Here is a 19,723-nt window from a genome sequence, read left to right on the forward strand (position 1 = left end):
CTTTGAACTACAGCTCCATTTCTGGTTTTCTGGTGGCTAATTGGACATAAGAATCTCACCGCCTCTCCTGCTTGGGCTGGCTTTGAACTGTGATCCTCAGATCTCAGCCTCCTGAGTAGGTAGGATTACAGGCATGAGTCACTAGTGCCCGGCTTGGCCCAAATTTTTTTTGGGTCCTGTCATGGGGGCTGAACTCTGGGCCTGGGCGCTGTCCCTCAGCTCTTCAGCTCAAGGCTAGTGCTCTACCACTTGAGCCACAGCGCCACTTCTGGCTTTTTTTTTTCTTTTTTGCTTATGTGGTGCTGAGTAATCGAACCTAGGGCCTCATGCATGCAAGGCAAGCGCTCTACCACTGAGCCACCTTCCCAGCCCTTGGCCCAAATTTTTAATGTTACTTTAGATATATATATAAACATATACTTAAAACAGCCAAAAAATCCACACAAACTTCCAAATAAATTAGGAGCAATGTAAAATAAAATTCACATTTCTGAAAAAAGCAACTATAAAAAAAAATTTTTTTGTTGGTCATGGGGCCTGAACTCTGGGCCTGGGCCCTGTCCCTCAGCTCTTCAGCTCAAGGCTAGTGGTCTATCACTTGAGCCACAGCACCACTTCTGGCTTTGTCTGCTTATGTAGTGCTGAGGAATTGAACCCAGGGCCTCATGCATGCAAGGTAAGTACTCTACCACTGAGCCAACTTCTCAGCCCACAGATGATGTTTTGCTTGAAATAAAGCAACTTTTCCATCTGACTGTTAGTGAATGCTATAGCTTAGTTCCTTTAAGTTTAGCATGCCTGTACCAGTCACTCATTGTATTTATTTATATCCTTTTGAAATTACCATGAAACCTTTGTTCCTTTTTTGTGGTAGTGGGGTTTGAAATTAGGGCCTCAAGCCTTCTAAGCAGACCCTCTACCACTTGAACCACACCTCCAGCCTCCAGCATTCTCTTCTGAGGTGATTTAGTCTTCTCTTTGGTTTAAACATATTATTTGATTTTTTATATTGGCTTATATCTGTTGATTGCTTGTGTATTTTCTTCATTAACTCATAATGATAAAGTAATCTCCTTTAGTGTCTTGGCAGTCTTAAACACAGGAGATAGGGCAGTAAAATCCTGGGGGTGGGACTAGATTTACACTAGGATATAAATCTAGGATAGTTTTTATGTGACTTTTTGACTTTTTATTTTGAAATATTTTTCAGCTTAGGAGAAAGTTGCAAGAATAGTACAATCATTCTTCATACCCACAGGAGATTCTAGGTTCTACAAAATCCCCTTCCCCTTCAAGGACATCAAAATCCAAGGATGCTCAAATCCTTTGTATGAGTTGGTGTATTATTTGTATATAACTTATACACGTCTTCCTTTATACTTTAAATCATCTCTATACTATAACGTCTGATGCAGTGTAACTAGTATGTGAATAGAATGTCTGATGCAGTGTAACTAGTTTGTAAATAGTTGTTATACTTTATTAGGTAAGAAATAATGACTAGAAAAGTTTGTACATTCAGTACAGGCACAATTTTCTTTTTCTTTTTCTTTTTGCTTTTGTCATTCGTGGGGCCTGAACTCTAGGCCTGAGTGCTGTCCCTCAGCTCTTTAGCTCAAGGCTAACACTCTACCACTTGAGCCATAGCACCATTTCTGGCTTTTTCTGCTTATGTGGTGCTGAGGAATCGAACCCAGGGCCTCATGCATGCAAGGGAAGCACTCTATCACTGAGCTACCTTCCCAGCCCCTCAAATATTTATTTATTATTATTTTTTGTCGGTCGCGGGGCTTAACTGTGGGCTTGGGCGCTGTCCCTCAGCTCTTCAGCTCAAGGCGAGCACTCTACCGCTTGAGCCACAGCGCCACTTCCAGTTTTCTAATGGTTTATTGGAGATAAGGGTCTCATGGACTTTCCTGCCTGGACTGGCTTTGAACCTTGATCTTCAGATCTCAGCCTTTTGAGTAGCTAGGATTACAGGCGTGGGCCACTGGCGCCCGACTCCTCAAATATATTTTACCCTCAAGTTATTTGAATCCATGGATACAGAACTTGTAGATACAGAAGGCCAACTGTCAAAGAACTATCTACCCATCACCAAGATTCATCTTTCATCATAATGTTGTCATATTTGCTTTTTCATTCTTTGTATATGCTTATTATTATTATTATTTTTGGGTCCGGTCGTGGGGCCTGAACTCTGGGCCTGGGCGCTGTCCCTCAGCTCTTTAGCTCAAGGCTAGCGCTCTACCACTTGAGCCACAGCGCCACTTCCGGCTTTTTTTTCTTTTTTGCTTATGTGGTGCTGAGGAATCGAACCCAGGGCCTCAGGTATGCAAGGCAAGGGCTCTACCACTGAGCCACCTTCCCAGCCCTATGCTTATTATTTTTATGAGCCATTTGAGAGGAAGTTGCAGATATGTCCCCTTTTTGCATGTTGTGTGTTTTTTAAGATCAAAATGAAAATTGAACCTTTGTAAAAAAAAAAAAAAAATCAGAAGATTATAAGTAAGGCTGTAATTTTCCTTTGCCTGGCTACTTAGTCATATTGTTCTTTCTAGTGTTGGTCTTGGGTCAGTGAGTATTTTTATTTGTATAGTATATGTATCCTCACAGAGAATACATAGTGCTATTTGTATGGGTTTTTGAAAACGCAAATATTACACACAATAGAGCTTTAATTTAGAAAGAAATGCTCAGATAACATCCTTAAGTGACAATATAGTTGCAGTCTAGTAAAGCTATGTGTAAATGATGCTAGAGTGTTAATTGATTGGCTGGCTGGTGGGATTACAAGTAACACTTCCATCCTTCATTCTTTTTCTATAGTTTGAATTTTTCTATAGCAGGCAATATATGTATTTGGGTATGTGTATGTGTGAATGGGAAAACCAAAAAATGTAGAAAAAGAGAAAAGAAGCCTGAAGGTAATGAGAAGTATATGAAAGCAGAACTCAGAGTGGCTCCAAACAACTGCCTAGTGGGAAGGGTGAGACAAGATCCCAAGATGAATTGGAAAAGCCCTCACCTCTTGTCCTATTCCTCCTACTGGGACCAGGAAGAACAAAGACATATGAAGATCATAGATGAGACCATGGCCCAGCTACAAGATCTGAAGAATCAGCACCTGGCCAAGAAGTCTGAAGTGAATGACAAGAACCATGAAATGGAGGAGATTCGTAAGAAACTGGGTGGTGCCAATAAGTGAGTATATTTGGGCCTGTGCGGGAGGAAGGAGGTCAAGCAAGCAGCCTACCAGTTTGAGTCTTACCTAGCTCTGGACATTTTTAGGGAAATGACCCATTTACAGAAGGAGGTGACAGCCATTGAGACTAAGCTGGAACAGAAGCGCAGTGACCGCCACAACTTGCTACAGGCCTGCAAGATGCAAGACATCAAGTTGCCACTGTCAAAGGGCACCATGGATGATATCAGTCAAGAAGAGGCGAGTATTGTGGCTGGTGGTGGAAATGGGCTGTGACCAGTGTTACCCAATGACGAGGGATACAGTGGTCAGGAAGGGCAGGTAATAGAGAATAATGGGCAAAGGGTGGTGTGGGACATGAGAGAGATGAGGTAAGGTGGAGATAGGGAAGAGTGATAGCCTTAGACATTGCATCCAGGAGTTAAGGAAGTAATTCATTTATTTTAAGGGCTTGAGCTATGTTAGCTGCACTAATGCATATAGGTAGGAGTGGGAATTGAGGGACATTAGCCAAGAGAAAAGGAAGGCAGGAAGCTGGAGGGCCTGAAGGATCATAGCTCACTACAGTGCAGAAGGTTGGTCTGAGGAGGATTGGAAGGGCCATCAGCACCATAAGAAGTAAAGAAGCTTGGACACAGGAAAAGCAAGAACATTAGTCAATAGAGGAGACAAGTCATTTTACCTATTGGAAGTGAGGGGGTAGGGAATGATAATTGACAGGAAGTTTGTGTATATCTTGCCTTCAACCTGGTTTTGTATCTCAATTCCACTTGTCTTGCTCTTCCCAAGTTTATATAGGATTCATTGATAGTGCAAAGAGATTTCATGTGAAAATTCAGTATATGCACACAATATATTTTGAGCAAAATCACCCCCTTTCATTCCCTTAACCTTCTTGTATAAACCATCTTTGGTGCATTTCTTTTTCTTTTCTTTTTTTTTTTTGTTGGTTGTGGGGCCTGAACTCTGGGCCTGGGTGCTGTCCCTGAGCTCTTCAACTCTAGGCTAACACTACCACTTGAGCCACAGTGCCACTTCTGGCTTTTTCTGCTTATGTGGTGCTGAGGAATTGAACCCAGGCCCTCATGCATGCAAGGCAAGCATTCTACCACTGAGCCACCTTCCCAGCCTCTGGCGCATTTCTTTTTTCTTTCTTTTTTTTTTTGGTCCGGTCGTGGGGCCTGAACTCTGGGCCTGAGCACTGTCCCTCAGCTCTTCAGCTCAAGGCTGGCGCTCTACCACTTGAGCCACAGCACCACTTCCGGTTTTTTTCTTTTTGCTTATGTGGTACTAAGGAATCGAACCCAGGGCCTCATGCGTGCAAGGCAAGCGCTCTACCACTGAGTCACCTTCCCAGCCCATCCCTGGTGCATTTCTTTATGCTATTTGTATACATCTAGGTAATGTACCTCAATCCCTTTCAACCCCCTCCCCCCTCTTCCATTTCCTCTACCCTTCCCTCTACAATTTAGTAAAATACTTTGAACAGTAGGAATGTTTCAGGTAGCATGGTAGATCATGATCTAATCACCCCTAATTCTTTTTTTTTGGGGGGGGGTGTCTGGTCATGGGGCCTGAACTCTGGGCCTGGGCGCTGTCCCTCAGCTCTTCAGCTCAAGGCTAGTGCTCTACCACTTGAGCCACAGCACCACTTCCGGCTTTTTTCTTTTTGCTTATGTGGTGCTGAGGAATCGAACCCAGGGCCTCAGGCGTGCAAGGCAAGCACTCTACTACTGAGCCACCTTCCCAGCTCCCCCCCACCCCCAATTATTTTTTTGGGTGCCAGTACTCACGCTAGAGGTCAAGGCCTGCCTGTGTACTCTCCCTTGGTTTTCACTCCAGGCTGGCACACTACCACCTGAGCCACAATTCTACTCATAATTGTAGCCCTGTCAAGTGGGCCTTGTCCCTTTGTTCCAGATGAAGAAACTGAGGATCTGAGCATAAGACTTGCTCAGGATCATCTTGTTATTAAGAGGTAGAGTCTGCTTTCTGCATGCAAAGGCTCTGTTCCTTTTTGTCTCAGTGCATTCTACAGAGGTGCTTCCTCAAAGACATTAAAGCCTATAGGTAGTTTCTGCTCTCCTCCTCAAGGGACACTAATCTGCTTGGTTTGACTCCCTCTTTCCATTGCAGGGTGGCTCCCAGGGAGAGGATTCAGTAAGTGGCTCCCAGAGAACTTCCAATATCTATGCACGAGAGGCCCTCATTGAAATTGACTATGGCGACCTGTGTGAGGATCTCAAGGTAAGGATCAACCACGGAGCCCCCGAGGCTTCTATATCTTTCCAGGTGCCCTGAGAAAAGGGTCAGCCTATCTATCTGGGGGCCTATGAAGACTGGCTGGAAAGGAGTGAGTTGTGTGTCAATCTCTCTGCTTATACCTGAGTTGGTTCTGTCCTTCCCTTGCATGTGTTTATGTCTAGATATACAAAGTAAAGGCTCCTTCCTGTACAGTGATTAGATAGACCTTAGTGCTCCTCAGGGCTCTGTCTCGGGTAGTCTCTTCCTTACTTGGCATTCTTTCATCCTGAGCATCTTTCATTCCCCTCTCTTCAGGTCCTTGTCTCTATGCTCTGTCCCGCAGGTTACTTCAAACCCCAACCCCCTTTCCCCTATCTGCCTGTTCTCAGTGCTGCCTACATGCTCAACCAGAAATCTGAGCCTCATACTTGATTCCTCCCTTTCTCACTTTACATATCCAATTAATTTCCACCTTATTGGTTGGTTCTACCTTCTAAATATTTGTTGATAGGTGATCTCATTTTTTCTGTTGTACCATGTCCAGTGAAGGCCACTTTTTAACTCACATAGACTTATACAAGAGCCTCCAAAGTAGTTTCTGATGCTTTCCAATCTATACCTTATTGTTATATCCAGGGGAGGGGTTGATCTTTTAAAAAAATTTATGTTAACTTTCAAACATATATTGAAATAAGAAGAATGATATAAAGAATGCCAGGCATTCCTCACTCAGTAGTTAGCAACATATGGTCAGTTTAATTTTTTTATACCTCCCCATCCCTTGCCACCACCATTGGACTATTTTAAAACAATTTCCAGACACTGTTGCATCCATAATTACCTCAGCATGTATCTAGAATATGAGGACACTAAAGAACACATTAACCAACGTCATACCTAAAAATTTTATTCTATAACATCTAGTATTCATTGTTTAGATTTTCTTAAAACCTATCCTCCCTTTTTTGTAGTTTGTGTGTTGAAATCAAGATTCAAGTGAGGTTCATATGTTAAAATTGGTCTCTTAGTCTGTTACATTTTCCTATTTTTTATTTTTTTCCTTCCTATTTCTGGAAAAATCTAGGTCATTTGTCCTATGGAATTTTTTGCATTCTATCGATTATCCCTATGATGTTACTGAGTGTTTTTCATCCTCTATATTCCTCTAAATGTGTAAGCAAATATAACACATGATTTGATTCAGATTTTTTATTTTGTGTATGAGAGAATGTATCATGGATGGTACTGTGTATTTATGAACTTTCGCATCATAGTATTGTGCTATATATGGGTTTGAACTTGCTAGGCAGGATCTCTACCTCTTGAGCTACACCCCCAGCTCCATATTAGTAGATATTTGATATGGTAAAGTAGATAAATGTGCTTCCTCACTCTTACTCAAATTGGTTCCGGGATCCCCTCATCAAAGATATCAAAATCAACGAATGCTGAAGTCCTTCATATAATGTGACATACAATTTGGGTATAATTTGCACACATCCTCTCTATACTTTACATCATATATAGATTACTTATAATAATTAATGCAACATAAATAGTTGTTATCCGGAATAATGACAAGGAAAATGTATATGTGTTCCATACAGACAACTTTTGTTTATATGCTGTTAGTGGGGTCTTGAACTTGGCCTGTGTGCTATCCCTTAGTGTTTTTGCTCAAGGCTGATGCCCTACCACTTGAACCATAGATCCATTTCCAGCTTTTTGTTGGTTAATTGGGGATAAGAGTCTCAGAGCCATTCCTACCTGGGCTGGTTTCAAACCTTGATCCTTAGATCTCAGCCTCTTGAATAGGTAGACTTACAGGTGAGAGCCTCCAATACCTGGCACAGACAGCTTGTTTAAAATATTTTCCATGTGGGCAGGGAAGGTGGCTCAGTGGTAGAGTGCTTGCCTTGCATGCATTAGGCCCTGGGTTTGATTCCTCAGCACCACATTAGGCTGGAAGTGGCGTTGTGGCTCAAGTGCTAGAGCGCTTGCTTTGAGCTGAAGAGCTGAGGGACAGCTCCCAGGCCAGAGTTCAAGCCCCAGGGCCGACTCCCCCAAAAATTCCATCTATGCTTGATTGAACCTCTGGGTACAGAGAGTTGATTTCTGCCTAAGAAACCTGTGAACTACAAAAGCACAGGAGCATAGTTGGCCAAGTCCAGACTATGGGAAACATTTTACTTACAGATTTGTGACAAGGTCTGTCTCCCTCTACCCTTTCCTCTCTCCCTTTCCTCTTCCCTCTTCCCTCTTCCCTCTTCCCTCTTCCCCCTTCCCCCTGTTTCTCCCCTCTTCCCTCATTCTTCCTCCTTCCTCCCTCTGCCTCTCCTCTCCCTCTATACATCCATTCTTCTCTCTCTCCCTCTCCCTCCTTCCCTCCCCCCTCCCCTCCCTCCCTCTACCCTTTCCTCTCTCCCTTTCCTCTTCCCTCTTCCCTCTTCCCTCTTCCCTCTTCCCTCTTCCCTCTTCCCTCTTCCCTCTTCCCCCTTCCCCCTGTTTCTCCCCTCTTCCCTCATTCTTCCTCCTTCCTCCCTCTGCCTCTCCTCTCCCTCTATACATCCATTCTTTCTTCTCTCTCTCCCTCTCCCTCCTTCCCTCCCCCCTCCCCTCCCTCCCTCTCCCTCTCCTCTCCTCTCTCCCTCTCCCCCTGGCTTCTGCCCTCTGCCCTCTGCCCTCTGCTTCTGCCTCTTTCTCTCCTCCCTCTGCCTTTCCTCATTCTACCTCTCCCTCTTCCTCAAGAATCATTTTCCTAGTAGCTTAGAGTACATATGGGAAACTATAAGATTTAGCCCAGTGGTAGGGCACATGTGAAGCCCTGGGTTCATTTCTTAGCAATGAAAAAAAAAAGAAGAAAAAAAATGGATAAAATACCTGACTTCTTCCATAAATAAGAAAAAATAAAGAGGAACTTGGAGCTGCTATAGACGCAAAAGACCAGTCAACCTATTGAGGTGTGTGTAGATCACTATAATCCATTGTAGAGAAGTGAGAGGGAACTTAGAGTGATTTGGAAAAGAAGTATTAGACAATCACATCCAATTTGAGCTAGCTTTGGACAACTTGTGAAAAAATGATTTATAAAATTCAAATTTATAAATTTGAATACTAACTAGACATTAATCTATTTTTGTGTTGAGAGTTTCATTTTGACATTTCCATATATGCATAAAATGGACCTTGATTAGACTCACCTCCTGTCACTTGCCCTTTTTCCACCTCATTCCAGTTACAAGGTACATTGTTTCATTATTACATGTAAACGTGAAATATTTTGAACATATTCACCCTCCTTCACCCTTTCCTCAACTACTGTAGTAGTCTAATGCCATGTCACAGTGTCTACATACCTATGTCATAAACATTTTTAGAGATGGCATTCACTTAACTTGTGTATGTGCCAGTCCTGGGTCTTGAATTCAAGGCTTGGGTACTCTCCCTGAGCTTTTTTGCTCAAAGCTAATGTTCTACCACCTGAGCTACAGCTGCACTTTTAGTTTTTGGTGATTGATTGGAGAGAAGAGCCTTGCAGACTTACATGCCTGGATTGGCTTTGATCCATGATCCTCAGATCTCAGCCTCCTCTGACTGAGTAACTAGTATTATAGATATGAGCTACTGGCACCCAGCTTATATAACCTTTCTTTCTTTTCTTTTCTCTTTCTCTTTCTTTCTTCCCTCCCTCCCTCTCCCTCTCCCCACTTCCAGTTTTTTGTTTTTCTGGTGGTTTATTGGAGATTAGAATCTCACAGTCTTTCCTACCCAGACTGGCTTTGAACCATGATCCTCAGATCTCAGCCTCTTGAGTAGCTAGGGTTACAGGCATGAGCCACCAGCACCTAGCTAGTTTTGGATTCTTATTATGGAAAATTTCAGAGCCAAAGTAAAATAGTAAAATGTTTCCTCATAGTCATCACCAATTTCAACAACTTTCAACAACTCTTTCTTCCTTTCTTCCTTCCTTCCTTCCTTCCTTCCTTCCTTCCTTCCTTTCTTTCTTTCTTTCTTTCTTTCTTTCTTTCTTTCTTTCTTTCTTTCTTTCTTTCTTTCTTTCTTTCTTTCTCTCTGTCTCTCTCTCTTTCTTTCTTTCTCTCTCTGTCTCTCTTTCTTTCTTTTGTATGGGGCCTGAACTCTGGGCCTGGGCGCTATCCCTCAATTCTTCAGCTCAAAGCTAGCACTCTACCACTTGAGCCACAGTGCCACATCCAGCTTTTTTTGCTTATGTGGTGCTGAGGAATTGAACCCAGGGCCTCATACCTGCAAGGCAAGCACTCTATCACTGAGCCACCTTCCCAGCCCACATAACTTTTAATACTGTGCATTACAATTGTTCTATGTTATTAATTGTTAATCTTTTACTGAGCCCAATTTTGAAATTGACCTTTATGGTATGTACATATAGGAAAAAGCACATACAGTGTTTTAGATATATTTTGATCTGTTGTAATCATTGTCCTTGTAATGTTCATATTGTCCCATTGGTCAGTGTCAGCAAGGATGGGAAAGTTGATTTTTTGTCCATAGTTTTTTTTTTTTTGGTCAGTCAAGGGGCTTGAACTCTGGGCCTGCGTGCTGTCCCTCAGCTCTTTAGCTCAAGGCTAGTGCTCTACTACTTGAGCCACAGCGCCACTTCCAGTTTTTTGTTTTTCTGGTGGTTTATTGGAGATTAGAATCTCACAGTCTTTCCTACCCAGACTGGCTTTGAACCATGATCCTCAGATCTCAGCCTCTTGAGTAGCTAGGGTTACAGGCATGAGCCACCAGCACCTAGCTAGTTTTGGATTCTTATTATGGAAAATTTCAGAGCCAAAGTAAAATAGTAAAATGTTTCCTCATAGTCATCACCAATTTCAACAAATATCAGCTCATTCTCAAACTAGTTTTATGTGTATCTCAACACACTCTGTGTTAAAATTTAGACATCATATCTTGTTAAATAATATTACAGATTATGTATCTAAAACAGATTTTGACTTTTTCTGCCATTGGCCATTTGGATATTATAATATTACAAGGCAATAGAACATTATTAATACAGTCCATTGAGCCTTCAGATACTGAGAAATACATGTGCCTGTCTCTTTGTATACCAAATGATTTTGTGGGCTTTACACAGCCTATAGGCTAGTTGTTCCCCACCCCTGCTGTAAAAGATATAAAATACTTGAAAATAATAATTCCTGAGCAGAGATTCTTTTAGCTTACTAGTAGAAAGATTGCTTATCATGTGCAAAGCTCTGAACTCAATCTCTAGCACTAAAGAGAGATGAGGATAGGGAGGAATAGAGGGGAAAAGAAAAAGAGAAAAGAAAAATTCCTTGATGTGATGATGATTGGTATTATATGTACCTGATTGTCACATATACATATTCTCTGCTTGCTTGAATTAGGAATCAAAGTGATTGATAGATAAGGATGATTAAGTCCTTCCTTCCTTCCTTCCTTCCTTCCTTCCTTCCTTCCTTCCTTCCTTCCTTCCTTCCTTCCTTCCTTCCTGTCTAGGGCTTGAACTCAGAGTCTTTCATTCTCACTTGGCTTTTTTGCTCAAGGCTGGTGCTCTAAAACTTGAGCCATGCTTCTAGCCCAATGTTTTAATTGAAGACAGCGTTCCACAGACTTTCTTGTCTGGACTAGCTTCGAACTTCAATTCTCAGATGTCAACTTCCTTAAGTAGCTCAGATTACAGGTGTGAGCTACCAGTGCCCAACTGGTATGTTTCTTAAGTGTACTTAATCTATAGGCTCTGTTTTTCTTTTTCCTCAGAATTTTTTGTTCATTTTATTAATTTTATTTATTATTTTTTTAGGTGGTATCAGGGCCTCATACATGCTTAGCAGGCACTTTACCACTAAGCCACATTCCCTAGTTGCAAGTTTTGAAGTTGGTTTGGTATGATTGTGATTTTTTTTTTACAAGTGGTGGTATTATGTCCATCTGGTAACCTATAATGTCTGGTTGTGGGTTTCATGTCGTTTGTAGCCATGAATTCCATTGGGAGTTGAAAACAGGGCCTTATTCTTTAATTTCTTTGTTATTAGCTAGAATACATTGGGCTGGGAAAGTGACTTAAGTGGTAGAGTGCTGGCCTTGCATGGATGAGGCCCTGGGTTCGATTCCTCAGCACCACATAAGCAGAAAAAGGCGGAAGTGATGCTGTGGCTCAAGTGGTAGGACACTAGCCTTGAGCTGAAGAGCTGAGGGACAGTGCCCAGGCCCAGAGTTCAGGCCCCACGACCAACAAGAAAAGAAAAAATACATAGCTGCTTTCGTTATTTGGCAACCCCGAGACACAGTTTATGTAGAAAAGGCAGAATTTATATGCTTGATTGTTCCCCTTTATTTATCAGTTCATGAAATAATGAGTTGACTAAGCATCCTAAAGATTTTGTCCACTAGGTTGTTTTTCTCTCACTATGAAGTTATGAATTTAAATACATTTGGTATGTTTCAGTCTGCTGTGTTATTATCCTTGGTGCTCTGGTTGTTCTGTCTTTGGCCAGTGGGAATACATTTAAATCCACTTCAGAATCATTTTGGTACAACACTTATAATTTTAGTTTATCATCTTCCTTGCTTCCTGTAATGTCCCATCTTATCTCCTCTATTTTTTGCCCTGACCTGAAATCAGCCATTTCTCAGAGAAGCTCTGATTTTCTTTTTAGTGGGAAATGGTATTATTTAGCAACTACCATCTGTACACTAGAGTGCTTATGATTACTGGGTTAGTGTTTCTAAATTTCAGATTAGACTTGCATTATTTTCTAAATGTCATAGTGTGTGTGTGTGTGTGTGTGTGTGTGTGTGTATGCCAGTATTGAGGCTTGAATTTAGGGCCAGAAGGATCTTCCTTAGCTTTTTTTACTCAAGGCTGATGCTCTACTGCTTAAGCCATGCTTTATCTTGGATTTTTTTTTTTTTGGTTGGTTATGGGGCTTGAACTCTGGGCCTGAGTGCTGTCCCTCAGCTCTTCAACTGAAGACTAGTACTGTACCGCTTGAGCCACAGTGCCACTTCTGGTGTTTTGGTGTTTTATTAAAGATAAGAGTCTCATGGACTTTCCTGCCTGGGCTTGGCTTTGAACCACAATCCTCAGATCTTAGTGTCCTTAGTAGCTAGGATTACAGGTGTGAGCCACTGATACCCGGCTATCCTGGATTTTGGTTATTTCGTGTGTGTGTGTGTGTGTGTGTGTGTGTGTGTGTGTGTGTGTGTGTGTGTGTGTGTGTGTGTGTGTGTGTGTGTGTGTGTGTGTGTGCGCGCGCACGCGCGCGCGCGCGCGCGCGCGCCTGCACATACCAGTCCTAGGGCCTGAATTCAAGGCCTAGATGCTGTCTCAGCCATTTTGCTCAAGGCTGATGCTCTATCACTTGAGTCACAGCTCCTCTTCCAGCCTTTTACTAGTTAATATGACATAAGTGTCTCCTAGACTTTGCTGCCTGAGCTGGCTTTGAACAGTGATCCTCAGATCCCAACCTCCTAAATAGCTGGGATTACAGGCATCAGCCACTGGCACCTGTCTTTGCTAGTTATTTGGGGAAGGAGTCTCGTGTATTTTTCTGCCCAGGTTGGCCTCAATCCTTATAAATCCTAGACTCCTGCGTAGCTAGGATGATGGGCATGAGCTACCAGTGCCTACTATCCTAGTCTTTAATAGCTTGAAAATCACTATAATGTATTATTCACAAATTTGATGATTGGATGTAGTTTTAAATAGTTTGAAGATTTTCTTGAGGAAATGTATAGGTGTATTTTAATTTTTTTGGGTGTTGGTCCTGGGGTTTGAACTCAGGTCATAGGCACTATCCCTTAGCTTTCTTGCTTGCTTGCTTGCTTTTCTTTCTTTCTTTCCTTCCTTCCTTTCTTTCTTTTCTTTCTTTTCTTTTCTTTTTTTTGGGGGGGGTCCGGTTGTGGGGCCTGAACTCTGGGCCTGGGCACTGTCCCTCAGCTCTTCAGCTCAAGGCTAACACTCTATAACACTCTACCACTTGAGCCACAGTGCCACTTCCGGCTTTTTTCTTTTTCCTTTTGTGGTGCTGAGGAATCAAACCCAGGGCCTCATGCATGCAAGGCAAGCGCTCTACTACTGAGCCACCTTCCCAGCCCCAGCTTGCTTTCTTTTAAAAAATTATGCAGGGGCTGGGAAAGTGGTCAGTGGTAGAGTGCTTGCCTTGCATGCATGAGGCCCTGGGTTCGATTCCTCAGCACCACATAAGCACAAAAAGCTGGAATGGTGCTGTGGCTCAAGTGGTAGAGCGCTAGTCTTGAGCTGAAGAACTGAGGGACAGGACCAAGGCCCAGAGTTCAGACCCCATGACTGCCAAAAAGAAAAAAAAAGGAAAAATTATGCATTTTTATTGTTATTGTAAAGGTGATGTACAGAGGGGTTACAGTTATATGTCAGATAAAGAGTACATTCTTTTTAAACAATGTCACCCCTTCCCTCACCCCCTTAGAGTTTTCCCTCCCATCTCCACCCACAAGTTGTATAATTTTCAACTTAGTATCTAGTGAGTGCCACTGCTGCATTTGTTCACCCTTTGTCCTACCATTTTTTTTGCCCCCTTTACCCTCCCAAAGACAGATAAATGAACAGACAAAAGGGAAAGAAAGGCAAAAAAAACCCTGTTTCCATTTCCTGGAGTTTGTTTTAAAAAATATTACCTCATATGATCAGATGCTCCTCTCCTAAGGGTATCTTTCTTTGGTCTCACAGTATGTGAATGCCTAGAGACATGTATAATTTATCATGTCCCAGTGTATTTTTTTTGTCAGTCATGGGGCTTGAACTCAGCCTGACTGCTGTCCCTTAGCTCTTTCTTCAGCTCAAGGTAAGCACTCTACTACCACCTGAGCCACAGTGCCACCTCCGGTTTTCTAGTGGTTTATTGGAGATAAGAGTCTCATGGAGTTTCCTGCCTGGGCTGGTTTTGAACTGTGATCCTCAGATATCAGCCTCCTGAGTTGCTAGGATTATAGGCATGAGCCACTGGCACCTGGCTTCATTTTTTATTTTTAAAAATTACCTTTTGTTTTTAATATTTTTACTTTGGCCCCCTACTTTATAATTTTCTTAAAATACAAGAGCACACATCTGTATTATTTAATTTTCATTAGTATAAATCCTAGAGGAATACAGCATCACATAGATTCTGTATCCAATGACTTTAGCAGGAAGATTGCTTCAGAATTTGGCAAGAATCACGCCACCGTTTCCATGGGCACAGTTACCTTTCCCCAGATTACTCTGGTTTTGTTCAATTTGCCGCCAGGAGTCACTGTGTTGTTGGTATTTTTGCTTTGTATATAAGCACATCTCTTGCCCAAGAATTTAAATTTCACCTCAAGCATAAACACTTTCAACTTGAAGAAATATCATGTGCTCCCTTTGGTTCCAGAAACCCTGCTGATAGCCAGCAAAAAAAAAAAATGGCCTTACACCAAAACCTTCCACACACATTTCCTTGTAGAAATCCTCATTCCAGCAATCCTCCACAGGCTCCACGATGGTGGAAAGAGCTCCATAATTTAATTTTGCAGTAGTTTAAACTTAGAGAAAAGTCAAAAGAACAGAACAAGTAACACATAAATATATATATATGCGTGTATATACCTTTCACCAATGAATATTTTATTATATTTGTTTTCTCTCATCTTGTCACTGCCTCCCCTTTGCCACACTATATGTGTACTTGAACTTGGGCTTGAACTTGGTGCCTGAGCACTGTCACTAAGCTCTTTTGCTCAAGACTAGCACTATACCACTTTGAGTCACAACACCACTTCTGGTTTTCTGGTAGTTAATTGGCGATGAGTCTCAAGAATTTTCCTGCCCGTGATCCTCAATTCTCAGCCTCCTGTGTAGCTTGGATTGTAGGCATGAGCCATCAGCACCCGGCTTATATGTGTACTTTTTTGTGAACCTTTTGAAAAAAGTATAGACGTGAAGATATTTTAGCTCTAATTACTTTAGCATGCTAAGAGCCAAGGATTCTACATAACCACAATTCCATATTACACTGATGAAAAAATTTTTAAATATTTTATATTTTCACTATTCAGCCAGCTGAAAAGTAATTTCATTCCCTAAAGGGTGAATGAATGAATGAATGGATGAATTCCCTTAGGTGGCCCAAAAATCTTCCTTCCTTCCTTCCTTCCTTCCTTCCTTCCTTGCTTCCTTGCTTCCCTCCCTCCCTCCCTCCCTCGCTAAAACATAGGATCCACTGAAGATTGATGCATTACTTTGGTAGTTATCTCTAAGTTTGGGGGATTTTTTTCATGGTTCTTGAACTCTGGGCCTGGATACTGTCCCTGAACTCTTCAGCTTGAAGGCTAGCACTCTACTACCACTTGAGCCACAGTGCCGCTTACAGTTTTCTGAGTGGTTTATTGGAGATAAGAGTCTTACGACTTTTCCTGCCTGGGCTGGCTTTGAATTGTGATCCTCAAATCTCAGCCTCCTGAATAGCTAGAATTACAGGCGTGAGCCACTGCCGCCCAGCCAATTTTGGAAATTTTTTCCAGGAGTTTATTTTGTTTGGCAATACTGGGGGGTTGAATCCCAAGCTTTGCATTTTTTTATTGTGATTAAGTGATTACATAATTTCCCAAATCTCAACAGTATTGTGGGATAGTGATGCTCACTTAAAGTCACAAACACATTCTAACTTTCCTGGAGCAAATTGTCTATCACAGTCTATAACATTTATGAGTTCTATGAGCTTTGCGATAGTTATTTCTTCCACATTAGGTGGTATGTACATTTCTTTTGTTTTGCATAGTGTCAGCTGTTCCCTCTTTCCCATTTGTTCCCTCCCTCCCATCGCTGCCATTAAGTTGCTTAGTTCACTTTGGTCAATGTCCAGTGCAGCTGATGGGTCCCACTGTTGTATGTTTTCCCCTGATTCCCTCTAGTTCTGTGTCGTCTTCCTGGTTCCCCTCCGGTGTACACATATATACCATACATCTGATCAGCAGCATGGAGTTATTTAGTAGTGGCTCGACCAGATGAGTGGAAGTTCTTTGTTTCTTAAGTCCTGTTAATTTTGTCGTATCACCTAACATTTTGGATTTAACATCCACTCATCAGGGAGACCATGTACCATTTGTATCTTTGCTCTTGGCTTACCTCGCTCAACATGATTTCTTCTAGCTCCATCCATTTCCCTGCAAATGTCATTATTTTGTCATTTCTAATGGCTGCATAATATTCCATTGTGTATAGACACCACAATTTTTGGATCCATTCATCTGTGGTAGGACATCTGGGTTGTTTCCATATCCTAGCTATTGTGAATAGTGCTGCAATAAACATGGAGGTGCATGTGTCCTTGTATATTGGTTCCTGTTGTTCAAAATAGATGCCTAGAAGTGGTATGACTGGATCGTAAGGGAGGTCAATATTTAGCTTTCTGAGGACCCTCCAGACTGCTTTCCAAAGTGGTTGTATAAGTGTACATTCCCACCAGTAGTGTAATAGGGTTCTTCTTTCTCTGCATCCCCTCCAGCATTTGTCATTGGCTGACTTGTGGATGTGGGCCATTCTGACTGGGGTAAGGTGGTATCTCAGGGTTGTCTTTATTTGCATTTCCTTCACAACCAGGGATGGTGAACATTTCCTCATGTGTTTCTTTGCCATTTTTCTCTCTTTATCTGAGAAGTCTCTCTTTAGTTCCCTTGCCCATTTAGTAATTGGTTTGTTAGGTTTGGGAGGGATTAGTTTCTTGAGTTCCCTGTGTATACTGGATATTAACCCCTTGTCTGATATATTGCTAGTAAATATTTTTTCCCAATTAGTTGGTTGTCTTTCTAGCTTGGTTGCGATAGCTTTAGCTGTGCAGAAGCTTTTTTTTTAAGGTAGTCCCATTTGTCAAGTCTCTCTCCAATTTGTGTGACCCTGGGACTCTGTTCAGGAAGTTCCTTCCTGTGCCTATAAGTTCAAGTGTCTCTCCTACTCTGTCCTGCAGTAGTTTCAGAGATTCAGGTTTGATGTTAAGGTCTTTAATCCATTTTGAGTTGATGTTGGTGCATGGTGATAGGCTTGGGTCCACTTTTAGTCTTCTGCATGTGTCCGCCCAGTTTTCCCAGCACCAGTGGTTGAAGACATTGTATGTCTTTGGCTCCTTTGTCAAATATCAGCTGACTGTAGGCCTATGGATTTATTTCTGGATCTTCTTTTCTATTCTATTGGTCTTCAAGTCTGTTTTTGTGCCAGTACCATGCTGTCTTTGTTATTACAGCTCTATAGTACAGTTTGAAGTTCGGCATGGATATCTCACCCATGTTGTCTTTATTCTCTAGAATTGTTTTGGCTATTCTAGGTCTTTTGTTGTTCCATATGAATTTTTGGACTGTTTTCTGTATTAAGTCTGCCTATCCAAGAGCATGGAAGGTCTTTCCATTTCCTAGTGTCTTCTGTAATTTCCTTAAGTTTCTATAGCTTTCATTAAATAGTTCTTTTACATCTTTGGTTAGGTTAATTCCTAAATATTTTATTTTGGGGGAGGTTATTGTGAATGGGATTGCTTCCTTTATTTCCCTTTCTGCTTGTACATTGTCAGTGTACAAGAAGCCAAGCCTTACATTTGCTAGGCAGTTGATCTGCTTGTAATCCCAGTACTTGGGAGGTAAAGACAGGAGGAACACAAGTTGAAGGTCCAGCATTTGCTCATTATTAGTGATACTGAGTTTGATTCCATAGTTAAAGTGTTAATTGCTAGGTCTCTCAATGGTAAACACACACTATTTTGTTGTTTTTGAGAGACAGTCAGTCTCACTGTATGATCCAGGATGGCCTTGAATTTGTAATCCTCCTGACTCAGCCTCCCTGATACTGGGTTTATAAATGTCTTACCACCATACCTAGCTAAACATACACTTTTTTGTGTCTAATAATGGAGCTTAAATTCAGGCCTTAGGCACCAACCATTAGCTTTTTCACTCAAGGCTGAGCACTACCACTTGAGCCACAGCTTCATTTCTGGCTTTTTGCTGATTAAATTAAGAATTTCACAGACTTTCCTGCCTGGACTGGCTTTGAACTATGACCATCAAATCTCAGCCTCTTAAGTAGCTAGAATTACAAGTGTGAGCCACCAGTGCATGGCAAGCATACACTTTTATTTTTGTCATTAATTAGTAATATTTAGGAGGATGTCTTGGCATCTTAAAAACATCTGTTCCTTAACAAATTTTTGTTCAATGGTCTTTATATTTCAGTTGTTGTGTGTGGAAGTACTGTAGTTTAAATTAAGGGCCTTGTTCTTCCTAGACAAGTACTCTACCACTTGAGCCATGCCCCAGCTTTTGATTTAATTTGCTTTGTAATTATTTGACTTTTTTGTATATTTTTATTGTAAAAATACTGTACAGAGGGGTTACTATTACATGAGTAAGGTAATGGGTACATTTCCTATTGAGCATTGTTACCTCCTCCTTTGTTTTTCCCCCTACAATCCCTTCCCTCCCCACTTTCCTAACTCCTCCCTCCTTCCTCTCCCCACAAGTTGTAAAGTTCGTTTTCAACATAGTGTCTTGTGCATCTCACTGTTACAGTGGGTCAACCTGTATCCTTATTTTAGCATCTCGGTATTTCCTTTCCCCTCCCCAAATTAGAAAGAAATGTATATATAAGATGGAGGGCACCAGAATCAAATACAGTGAAAACAGGTATATAGCATGGGGGAAGAACATAAAAAAGAAACAAAAAAAAAAATCACATGGTAGGAAATGGCACGCTGAAGGGCTTAAGGGAGAGCACCCAGGCCTAGAGTTCAAACCCCATGACCGACAAAAAAAAAATAATCACATGGTACATTATAGGTACATTAAAAATAACAGCAAGAAAGATAAAACCACTTGTGTTCCTATCTTGGGGTTCATTTCGCTTAGCATCATCTTTTTTTTTTTTTTGTCGGTCGTGGGGCTTGAACTCTGGGCCTGGGCGCTGTCCCTCAGCTCTTCAGCTCAAGGCGAGAGCTCTACCACTTGAGCTACAGTGCCACTTCCGTTTTTTTTCTGGTGGTTTATTGGAGATAGGAGTCTCACGGTCTCTCCTGCCCGGGCTGGCTTTGAACCGCTATTCTCAGATCTCATCCTCCTGAGTAGCTAGGATTACAGGCGTGAGCCACCAGCGCCCGGCTAGCATCATCTTATATGGTCATATGTACATAGCTTTTGACCTTTTCTGCTTGTATTTGAATTTTTTTTTTTGGTCAGTTGTGGTGCTTGAACTCTGGGCTTGGGTGCTATCCCTGTGCTCTTCAGCTC

At 41.8% G+C, this 19,723-nt stretch overlaps 1 protein-coding gene and 1 pseudogene across 1 annotated transcript in view; one reads left to right on the forward strand and one right to left on the reverse strand.

Annotated features, from left to right (window-relative positions):
* The window catches only part of Smc1a (structural maintenance of chromosomes 1A), a 53,903-nt gene that overhangs the window by 28,214 nt on the left and 5,966 nt on the right, over positions 1-19,723 (forward strand). The window contains exons 17-19 of the mRNA XM_042684824.1: positions 3,059-3,204; positions 3,292-3,445; positions 5,342-5,452. Of these exons, the coding sequence (XP_042540758.1) occupies positions 3,059-3,204; positions 3,292-3,445; positions 5,342-5,452 (411 nt within the window). The remainder of the gene's footprint in view (positions 1-3,058; positions 3,205-3,291; positions 3,446-5,341; positions 5,453-19,723) is intronic.
* On the reverse strand, positions 14,556-18,126 carry LOC122112012 (annotated as a pseudogene).

The sequence above is a fragment of the Dipodomys spectabilis genome, unplaced genomic scaffold (assembly GCF_019054845.1).
Source record: "Dipodomys spectabilis isolate Male_0828 unplaced genomic scaffold, ASM1905484v1 ptg000091l, whole genome shotgun sequence".
Lineage (NCBI taxonomy): Eukaryota > Metazoa > Chordata > Mammalia > Rodentia > Heteromyidae > Dipodomys > Dipodomys spectabilis.